Here is an 11,678-nt window from a genome sequence, read left to right as displayed (position 1 = left end):
TGTTTTTCCATTCTGCTTATACATTAGACCTCCATATTTCAAAGTTTATAAAATATTGAACCTGCTTCCAAAATTTCTTAGACAAAGAAAGTACCTGTAATTCACAGGATTATTATGTGTATATGAAAATGACCTTCTTATCTTCCCAAAATAAAATTAAACTTAAAACATGAAAAACTTCACAAAACTTGGGGAGGAAAAAATCAAAAAGGCTCTACGTTAAAACTGGTCATCAGGCCAAAGAGCAGGCATATCCTACTAACTTTCGACCAGGAAGATTTGCTCCTAGTTGCAAACATCTCAGCCTCTCTCAAATGAAAAGATAGTTTTTTCTTCTCCTGTCTATAAAGAAAAATTACACATCCCTTTCAATAACACTATTTGTCAAACTTCAGTGCAACAAAACAAAAACAAAAACAAGTCCTAATCTTTACACTGCCTAACCTGATGTTTATGTAAGGAAAAAATATGGAAAGCATGCAATCTTCTATAAAGTACTAATGTTTGACAGGGTTTGCTACATCTTTAACATTTAGTGTTTCCAACTTATCTTCCCTGAACTCTGCATCCAAATATAATATTCCTACCTGCCAAGATATAAAAAAGGCACAGATCATACAACTTTTTTTTTTGCTAATGAAAATGACAAATGTCACATCACACACATTTCAGGGTCCACTAAAATACTGGAAAAGTGGCCCAAAACATAAACCGACACAGGACATGAAATGGCATAGCATTTTATGGAGACTTCTATATGAGATTGAAAACAGAAGTCTAGTATGATTACCATAAATGCTATTTACTCAGAAAGCTTGAAATGTACTGGTGAGTTATCACCCAATGTGGAAAATGGTCCAAATTAACAAAGAATATCATTGCTCAGTACTTTTAAAAAAAGAAAAGTAAAATCCTGCCCTGAAGTGCTAAGTATATTTAAAAGCAATATTTCAAATTTCAAGGTCTTTTTGTGCAAATCTGAAAAAGTGGTGCTTATTGGCCAATATAAAAAAAAAATTCTCAGCAGAATTTGTGTCTCATTTCATGCCCTGTGCCACCTTGCCTACTATTTGTCTTTGGCCTAACAAAGTTTTCTAATATGGAATAAGAATTACGGAAATGGTATAGGAAATATAACCTCAGAATTACGCAGTTTAGGGTACTCCATTCACGAGTGGTTGCTGACCATCCACGCTGTCTGGCTTCTCCTTCTTCTGGTTACGGTCTTTACCCGTGCGCAGCCGATTACCTTCACTGGAGGTATTCTGTAATGTTTTAGTGTGGACACTTCTTTCATTATTGCAGTCAACTCTGATCTAAAACAAGTTATAGTTGTTATATGTACAGACCATATCCTATTGTAATCTGTAAGTGGCCTGACAAGAAATGTAAGCCTGTAGTGTAAATTCCAAGCCTGAGGTGTAAATTCCACAAGTTAAAAGAGGAAATGGAGATGAGAATAGAAGAACTGCAAGAAATTAAAGTAAGGTCTTTATTTGGTTTGTGACTTTAAAACATTATTCTTCAGATTTTTTTTTTATCAAATCAAGTACTACTCAGCCATAAAGAATGAGAAACTAGAGACATTTATAGGAAAATGGATGCATATTGAGGCCATACTCTTAAGTGAAATAAATAGGACACATGTGTAAATACCAAATAGTTTCTCTAGTGTGAAAAACTAAAAGTGTGAACAAGGACCGAAATTATAACTGATATTGTGAAATCGTAAGAAAAGATATAAAGGAGTAGGGGAAGTGGGAGGGGTAGGGGAAAAGTAAGAAGGGAAAAGAAAGAATATGAGAAAAGGAAAAAAATGGAAACAAAGTCTTTGTAAATAGGGAAGGGTGGAGGGGGTGAAGGGAGGGCAGGGGAATGGGGAAAAAATAAGAACCAAGATCCGTCATGTAAAGGTACAAGATCCCAATGATGAATGTAACTGTATTGTATGCCTAAACTGTACCAATAAACTTAATTAAAAAGAAAATAACCAGCCAGAGTGACAGAACTTAAAAGACAGATCTTGACAACCATCAAAGTAAAAAAACAAAAACAAAAACAATCTTCTTCTTTAACTGGAACATACTGTTCATTTCACTGCGTCCAAACTTAAGAAAAAAACTCAATCCTACCATGTCTTCTTCTAAGCAGAATAAAATGGTGAGAAACAAGCAGTTAAATTACTGTTACTGATTACCAGAAGATATGCATGCTATATTTAAAGTATATAGCATAGCATATACATATATAGCATAGTATACCTCAAGATCGCACTAGAGTTAAAAAAGAATGGGTTATTCTTCAATGATTGTGAAACTCAGGAGGAGACACACAAAATGTTTTTCTATTCTAGCTTTACCAAGATAAGAACTCAACTTATTAGCTAACATTTAGTTTATATCTTTATATCTATTACAGGTATGTTGCTCAGTACTTTAAATGAGAGCTCCTTTTGTTTTTACAGTAGAAAAATATGAGTATTGCTTTCTAGTAATTTGTATTTCAGTAAGGCAATGCAGATAATCCTACAATTTGAACTTTGATGAACACAATGGTAGAGGAAAATCTAAAAAAAATGTGGAAGGACTAGAATCCTAAAACGGTAGAAAGATTAATGTAATTTAAAAAATATTCTAAGAGTTGCAAAATATTTTAAGTGACAGTGACAAATACTTCTAAGGGAATTTCAGATGACCAATGACCCCCAACAACTACAAGCATTGATGTGCTTTAAGTACAAAGGCTAAAGCACCTCAAAACAGTTGTACCTTTGTTAAAGTGCTGGGTTCGGGTATGTGTTTTAAATGTTTAATTGTTAAGAGCTCAGTGCTTTTTCTCTACTTTCATACGGACATAGAAAGCACGATCTTTCTACGCGGTATTTTATTATACACATGCATCCTTTTAGTCAATATGGTCATACTGCCAGGTTCATGAAACATGTCAGATTAAGTAAGCAATTATAAAACTGGTACAGAAATATCTTCTATCATTGTAAATTACATGCATGAATAGTATTTTATCAATATTTTTATATAGGTCTTAGGCTTTTCTATGTTGATCCTATAGAAACTGTCAGTAGTTAATAGTTAATCAGAGATGCTATCAATTCTAAGGAATATTCTATCATTATTCCATCATCAAGTTTTTGTCTTAAGAACTATCTCCCATTAATCATGAGTACTGGTTTCAAACCAATCCATAGTCAGAAAGAAACACTATTTAACAGTTGTTAAGTCACAGATGGAGCAGAAGAGAACATAAGTCCTGTGAATCAGACACTACTGTTTGAAAACCACACCAACATATGCTGCTGTGTGTGTGACTATGGGCAAAGGAATGAAACTTCAGTCTACAACACAGAATAGTAAAACTACTTACCTCTCTGGGCTGCTGTAAGATTAGGTTAAATAAAAACATGTATGAAACACTTAGCAAAGATGTCTGCATGTCCTCAGGGGGTAATTTTTAAATTATTTCACAAAAGGCTAGGGATTTAGCTTAGTCGTAAGATACCTGCCTCGAAAGCGCAAGGTCATGAGTTCAATCCCCGGAACAAAAATAAATAAATAAACCAAAAACAAACAAACAAAAAAAACCAAAACCAAAAAAAAAAACTAATAGATAAAATTATTTCCCAATAAGTTTAGCACCAGCAATGACTGCTTGAGAAGGGATCCTCAGAACAGACCTTATCTACAAATAAATAGTTGACTGATCTGATGAGAAGACTAACTGAACATCTTAAGCCCTGTCTACAATGACTATTAGTTGTGACAGAGACATCTTTTCTTTACTTTTTACTCACAGAGAACACCTAATCCCTGCAATTCAGGGCTAAAAGTACTTACAGGACTTACACTTACTACATTTCAGAAAATGCCTTTTCTTGGGGTATCAGGGTGTGGCATCATAATCATAATATAGCAATCAAAGTTGTCACATGGATTACATTCTCTAGGGAAATCCCTGTACTTGGATACATATCACAAAGGATTAAGACTGCCCACAACTATTAAGTTGAAGGGAAGATATTTCATGTACACAAAAGTTTGAAATCCTTGAATATGGTTAAAAATAAACATACTCAAACAATTTCAATAGGAAGAGGCACATAAGTTTTACCTGAAGAGATCCATCAGCTGTTCTTCCTTTAGCCTCTCTTGGATTACGTGGACGATTATCTGTTCGGGAGTGATCGTCATTTCCTATAGGAATATTTTTAAAAGGTTCAAATGTTACTGATTGTAAAATGTTTGTTGGAAATGCTGTCTTCCCACACTCTCTGTTTAAACCAATCACAGAAACTAAAATGTAATTAATAGCTTAGTAGCAGTGGCAAACGTATGGCATGCATGCCGTAGCAGGATGTTCCTATCACTGAAAGCTCCAAAAGGTTTGCCATCATTGCTTAGTGATTCCAGTTACATAAAGGTTAATAATCTATTAACCAAGAAACAGAAAATATCCCAATTTTATACTTTGGCATCAATAAATCAATCTGAGCTAACAAGCAGATGCTGATTAGAATCCCCAAAGATGTCAAACCAGTTATCAATACTATACAAAAGACAGATAATTTCCTGTGAGGATGAAGATGAAATAGGAGAGACAGAATCCTGGTAATACTTCACTGTATCACCAAGATTTTTTGTGGAACTTCAGACAGCTGCTATAATTCATCTCTATTTCTCAATAATGAAAGCCTCTATACCTTTGAAGCCTCCTCCTCGTCCTCTTCCTCCCTGTCCTCTTCCTCCCCCGCCACGCCGCCGCCCGTCTCCTCTGCGCAGGAAGCTCTCCCTCTCTTCCTCTGTTGGAGCTAATGACCAATCACTGAGTTCGTCTCTGTGGTCAGATTCTGTTTCAGAAGCATTTGATGCTTCAGAATTAGTTCCTATCGAGAGTTAAAAGTTATATACCATTGTCTGACTTAAAAAAAAAAAAAAGGTTAACAGAGGCTTCCAGGATGTTTCAGGGTGAATCCAACACTCTTCCCAATTTAAAAGCCCACAAGAGTATTATCACCTTCCACTTTATAAAAATAATTTAAATTCAAAATGAAGGGCTTTACAATATTTGAGGTGATGTTGGTTATAACTGGTTGGGGTTCTCATTTTTTAAAAAAGGTATTTAATTAGCTACCTAAGTTCAAACCTGAATGTGCCATATTTTTAAACAGCTGGGCTCCTTTAAACATCTGTGTTTTCTGAAGGACAAGTTACCCAGAACTTTTAAATACAATAGCCTGCTAAACTTCTATAAAGAACTTGTAATAGGATTAGGCCCAGGGATAGAGGAGAATGTATACATTTTGGTCACCTTTGAAAGGTTGGCAATGAAGGCTACTGTGGCATCTGTTTCAGGGACGGTTGTCTTGTAGAGTCGTATTATTTCCAAAGAATGGGGTATGTTTTGCCTAATATTTGGTCCACAACCTTCCCTCCCACTTCCACTGAAATAACTGATCATTAATAAAGGATTACCATAAAAACCAATAGTTAGGCCTAAGCGGTTGAATGACACAGAGAACGTGAGTGGGAGAAAAGTGCTCCATGCTGAGGTCAATGCATTGGTAAAAATTTGTTGGGAGAGGGGTTAGGGGTTAGATTCAAGGCTGGCCTTAAGCTGTCTCTCCCCAACTTCAGAATATCAACTCTACTACACCTCTCCCCCGACCCTCTATCCTTCTTTCTCTGATGGAGCTAATGACCAATTAGAACTTCACCATTATGGTTTCTTTCCTGTGGATCTTGAAGGCTTTTCTATCTTAAAGAGTTCTTTTTTGAATTGTGAATACTTGTGAGCTGGATTATACCTTATACCATCACCATCAGCAAGTTAGAGTAGATACACAGTTGAGCAAGAAAGACAGGCAGTGGTAGGTGGGGACCAGGTTCACTGAAAGGTACTTGGAGAGAAGAAAAGAAGCACGGACAGAAGAGCTGGGAAGGCAAAGAGACACTTCGCCTACTTCTTGACTGTGCCTAGGGCTGAATCTGGCCATGCCACTCAAAATCACCTTATGAGCCACAGGATGCAGACCCCTGATTTACACAGTCCATCCAGCAAGTATGACCAGCACATGCCTGACAAAAAATGAGCCACAGTACACAAATGAAAAAGTTTTGGCTATACAGTAATAAAATCAGGAGAAGGGCTTAAGTCATCAACACACAAGGGCTTAAGCAGATTAATCCCCAATCAACACGGACAGAACTCACAACTGCCCTGTGAACTATGCATGTTATTACCAGGTTTTTAATTTGTACTCTATGTCTCTTGAAACACAATTTGACCCACTGTGAATTGGAAACCATGTAGTGATAAGTTGTTATTAGGGATTCTAATCAATATTAAGAGATTAGCAGCTATTAAGTCTAGGAACAGATAAAGTTACTGAGTAAAATGCTTAGTTTGTACCTGAAGTATATCCAGGACCGCGTCTGCCGTGCCCCCTATTTCTGTATGGTCTACTACCTCGACCCATTCCTTGACCATCCTCAGTCACATAGCCTTTTTCCTTATCTGTACGATTTGGTGGTGGTCTAGAACTAGCTCCAATCTGTCGCAACTGCTCATCAATTTGTAATCTCTCCAAACGCAACTGGTCTACTTCCTATTTAAAATATACAAGATAACAGCAAAAATAATTTGACATTTTACTTAATAATACCTTTCTCCTTTTCATCAGATAAAAAAGTATACTGAAAATATTTCAAGTTCAGTTCTAAATTTACAGTAAACACTGCTACACAGACTTATCAAGAATCAGTCTCCTTAAAAAGAAAATTACTATAGATAATAGGTTATTATGTCCAGAACTATAGAACAAAAACACTCAGCAATAAAATTTAAGGTTGCTTGATTTGGCACTATTAGCATCCAATTATTCTATGGCTAAGGCAGAGACACTGGGTGGGCTTTGAGATTTCTTGATGAAGATAGGGTATTGAGTAAAACAATACTAAAATGTACAAGTATAGATAAAAGACATTTAAGGCCTAATCAGTTAACTGAAAAATTCACATACTGTAAATGAACTTAATTAAAATGGATTTGCCAGTTAATATCTAAGCAGAGTGTGGGCCATCTTTCATTTTAAAAGAACATATACTACTCTGGATGTGATTATAGAATTAAGGAGCAATTAGTTTCCATGACCAGAAAATGCCAATATTCCTTATATAAAGGGAAATAAACTCTTACGCAGCTCACCAAAACAGCTAGGTCTCACATCATACCTCAGAAACCTCTTAAGGACTACAATTCTGCTAAAATAATACAACAAAGAGTATAAATTCACTTGATCAAAATATATACCCGGGATCCATTGACAGACCCTTTTATACAGTACTTCCAATAAGATGGGTTCTGTCAAAGTCAGATGAACTCTTATTTTTAACCTTTGTCCTTCCAATATACTTATAATCTTCTCATTTACTGGTTACAGGGAATCAGATCTCTAACTACACTAAAGACTTGGTGCCTCGGTCAAGCAGAGGTCATCATAGAGACTGCAGAAACAGTTACTGGAGAAGCTCCTGAAATTCTAAATTCCTAAAACCTTGGTTGCAGTATCTGGAAAAGAAAGGTCAGATAAAGATCTGAAGTCAATTTCATTTGTGCTCTGAGCCAGAATCTGTTTAACATTGGACAGAAGCAAAGGAGAGACTGGAGCTGAGAGGCTTCCTCCAATAATATAATAGCTCATGGAATGGGTCTACAGATCTTGCAAAACAGCATGGTATTCCGGGTCTATCTCACTGGGGCAAAGCAGTCACCGTTTGGTAAGAAGGGCCGAGGCCCAACCCAGGGAAGAGCCGGTGATAGAAAGAATGACAATGGGACAGCTGCTGATAGCCAAACAAGATACTCAATTCTGAAGAATAAATCAAAGGGTCTAAAGAAGAACATTAGTCAAAAGAACAGGGGATTTTGTACAATGTAACCCTAACTTTTCAGGCCTTCATAATTATTTAAGCTAAGAATATGAAGAAAAATGCAACAGATTGCATGTAAAACAGACTGCAAAACAAAAACAAATAAGCAAATCAAAGAGGTATCCTACCCATGCAAACCTTGCTGGATGAAACCTTCCCATTTTTGTTTTTAATTATTAACTGACCACCATTAAGAGTGAACGAAATGTCCAGCTTTGCACTTTTTCTTTCACTCTTATTTACATAAAAGTAGAATCATTTACTTTTTATTTAAGTTAGCAAAAATCTTATCAGGATAGTGCCATAAGTAAAATAGAAAGTTGGGTTATTTTTTAATAACTATCTCATACCAGTTACATTGTAATTTTGATACATACAGCTACAAAAGGAATTCTAAAAAAGAAACAGGTAAGATTCAATTTTAATAAATTATAGGACATTTTTGTCCAAAAGGGATTTCAAAAAGGATGTGATCTATGGAAGTGACATATAACATGTTTAAGTCACACAATTAGCTCATGCTGCATTGCCAGTCCAGTGCTCTTCCCACTACACCTTGTAGCCTCCTGATTCCCCTTTCCCACCTTGCAATCTAGAGGAGGCACAATTAACTAAAACACTAATTAAAATAATCATTTACAAGGAGAAACAAATAGTATACATTTTGAATAAGTATACAGAGAAAAATATAAAGGGTAAACATTTAAACAAGAGGACTTCATGAAATGCTGGGATTTCCTTAATAAATGACATAAAAGGGACAACAAAGGCAAGTGTTAAAGACACAAAATTTAGCCTGGGAAAAAATCCACAAAAGCTAGGAAGGATCAGTTGGATTAAAAGGCTATGTATAGAATTACCAAAATTGAGTAAGGATTTAAGAGAATATGCAAAAATATAGGAATTTATTGAGCACTGGGATATTAGTCCTTAAATTTATAATGAAAAATTAAATTGTGTTTTTAGAAGGAATGTAAGCTAAATAACATGAATATTTTCTCTATTACCTTTTGTGAGGACATACATCATAATGCACAATTTAGAGTGAATCCTACCGACTTAAAAGATTTACTATGGACTTTTTGTATTTTACTGTAACAGAATTAGAAGTTAAATTCTTCCTCTTCTCACCTTTAAGTAGTTCAGGTGATAGTCCAATAAAACAGTGGCATTAGCGATGCTGTCCTTTGTTCCCACAAAAACAAATGGTACCATGCCCTGAAAGAGAAATTGGAACAGATGAGCCAATAAAATTTGTGGTGATTAATATGTGAAATGCAAATGATGACAAATGCCTAGCACAGGGTCTGGCAGACAGTAAGTACACAAACGTTTGTTAGAAATACAAATCAATACATGAAAACAAAAGTAGTTGGTACATTTTACATATCTACTGTGAATAAAGACAGATCAATACAGCAACTCCATAAATGCATCAGATTATGTTTTAACAACTACTAATAAATGTAGGCCAAATGACAAATACAGAATTCAAGACTATAGAAGCTTTAACAGATGCATGAACAAAATGAATACTTTACAATGCTCTAATTCATTTACGGCAAGTTTTACCTAGATCAAATTCTTCAAAAAGAAATTCAAAATTAGATACCAGGCGTGAAAAAGTAAAAAACTAAATTAATTGTGCTAGCCAAGTCACCAAAGTACAAACAACATATGAACAAATAAAGCACTAGGATGAAATACAAATACACTTAGTAATTATCTTTGAGACAAAAAAGGGTAGGCACATTCATGAGTGTAAAATTTAACAAGACCATATACATTTCAGTAACATATTATGAAAAATTTAAAAGGCTGAGTCATAAGGAAAAGTTTGATGATCTCTCTATGGATACCACCTTAACATAAAGATAGATTTTTTAAAAAGAGTATAATCTAAACTTTCAACTTCTAGCTCATCAGTATAAATGAGGGAAAAAACCTATTTCTTATCACAAGCCTAGCCACAAGTGTACAAAAGAGCAAAAAGGTATGGCATCCAAAATTGAGACTAGTTCAATATTTTCCTAATGAAGAAATACACATGGCTCCTGATGTTCACAAGTGACTAATAAAAAAGTCCTAAATTGGCTTTGATGTGGATAGATTATCACTGTTATGCAAAGTTAAAAGGTGTGAGAAGCCAAGCAGCTGTACCTTGAGCAAAGTATCACACTTTCATTTAGACCATGCAGTAGCTAAGTGTAGCTACCACTAGGCTGCTTTTGGTATACAGCACCTTAACAGTATGTACAGGCTGGCACAAGTTTCTCTTTTTCCCTGGCCATGGACATGGGTGTTGACAGGGAATAAAACTGAACTGGAAAATACTGCTTGCAGACTGACCTTCATCCAGAGGGCAAGGCACTGCCCTCCTGATAGTCATGACCACTTGAAAAATCAAGTACTACTGAATACCCACGTGCTTCCTTTGTGTATTTTTGCATCAAATTACGTAAAGCATGCAAACAACCAGGCCTATAAGTCAGATCTGTTTTCTCAAGAGCATCATTGTTAGCTGTTGTGTGTCTTTACCAAATAACTTGGTTACAAAGCTGTTAACTTTATTATTTCCTAAAATACCATGTGGTAGAATGCTACACCCTTCCCAAATTATCACCAAAATAATCTTTAAAATCCTGTGTTACTGATTTAGTTAAATTGATTTTGGAGAAAATCAAGGCTGCCCAGCAGAGAGGAATAATATCCAATCTACTTGCAGTTACAGTTCTCTGTTAAAATAGCAGTTTTGTTTTTAATCTCTTCTGAGTCATAACGTCTTTTCCATAAATAGTTTTCCCAGGGCCAAGTAGGGGACCCTGTCCTCAAGGAGCTTATAACTGACTGAGGAGACCAACAACTGAACCTCTAGCAGTACTACACTCAGGGTGAGCATGCTGGATCATGAAGGGAAGGCTCTTGACTCAATGAGGGGCCTGTGGCAAGTAAGCAAGAAAAGCTTCACAAGGAGTAGGTCAAAGCGATATGGCAAATGGAGGTGGAAAGAGCACTCCGGGCAGAGTAATCCCACATGAAGGTTTCTAGTGCACACATCTAGAAGCAACAGAGAGTATGAAAATGTTCAGAGAACTCCAAGTACTTCAGTATAGCTCAAGCTTTTCTAGAGTACAAGGGGAAGACTGGTGAGAGAAGACACTGGACAAGTAACCAGGAGAGGCCTTATCAGCGGCCTGAAGGTACTTGAGCTTTATCCCCAGGGCAACAGATCCACACACCCACAAACACTCTTCCACCAGCCCCCAACCAGGATGACTTGTAGTCTTTCTTAACAAGGGGGATAAACATTAAAATATCAACTTAAAATGTATTTTTCAAGGAATGTTCTCCTACCTGCCAAGCCTTGAGTTCAGGTTTCTGGGATTCCCCTGCTACAATTGATGAAACCACTAACACCTAAAGCAGTATAAGGAATGCAAGTGATGTCATTAACTATAACAAATGATACACAGAAGCCTGAACGCAGGACTTTCACTGCAGGACTTCTAAACCCATTTCTAAACAGTTAGGTTAGTTAAGATACTGAAACCAGTTTCTAGTAAATAATGCCTCTAACAGAAGGTACATTTTGAGCTACAACACCTGCAAAACTTAAGGCGATACAGCATGGAAAAAAGAAAAGTCCACCCTCCAAAGAAAAATGCAACCCCGTTATGTCTACAGTGTAAGACTGGTCACTGTGAATAAACAGAAATGGTATATGTATATGTATAT

The 11,678-nt window shown here is 36.0% G+C and overlaps 1 protein-coding gene across 12 annotated transcripts in view; it reads right to left on the bottom strand.

Moving 5' to 3' along the window:
- Positions 1 to 1,119: 1,119 nt before the first annotated feature.
- Fmr1 (FMRP translational regulator 1) overlaps positions 1,120 to 11,678 on the bottom strand; it is a 26,502-nt gene continuing 15,943 nt past the window's right edge. The window contains exons 11-16 of one of the 12 annotated variants that reach the window (XM_010641344.3): positions 11,298 to 11,360; positions 9,075 to 9,161; positions 6,424 to 6,619; positions 4,715 to 4,897; positions 4,126 to 4,208; positions 1,120 to 1,316 (exon numbers count right to left, since the gene is read on the bottom strand). In XM_010641344.3, the coding sequence (XP_010639646.1) occupies positions 1,155 to 1,316; positions 4,126 to 4,208; positions 4,715 to 4,897; positions 6,424 to 6,619; positions 9,075 to 9,161; positions 11,298 to 11,360 (774 nt within the window). In that variant the 3' untranslated portion in view covers positions 1,120 to 1,154. The remainder of the gene's footprint in view (positions 1,317 to 4,125; positions 4,209 to 4,714; positions 4,898 to 6,423; positions 6,620 to 9,074; positions 9,162 to 11,297; positions 11,361 to 11,678) is intronic. The other 11 variants (XM_010641346.3, XM_010641345.3, XM_010641348.3 and 8 more) reach the window with 11 other exon arrangements.

The sequence above is a fragment of the Fukomys damarensis genome, unplaced genomic scaffold (genome assembly GCF_012274545.1).
Source record: "Fukomys damarensis isolate Sample0158 unplaced genomic scaffold, DMR_v1.0_HiC HiC_scaffold_39, whole genome shotgun sequence".
Classification (NCBI taxonomy): Eukaryota; Metazoa; Chordata; class Mammalia; order Rodentia; family Bathyergidae; genus Fukomys; species Fukomys damarensis.
The sequence above is the reverse complement of the archived record's forward strand: the minus strand, read 5'-3'. Positions and strand labels throughout refer to the sequence as shown.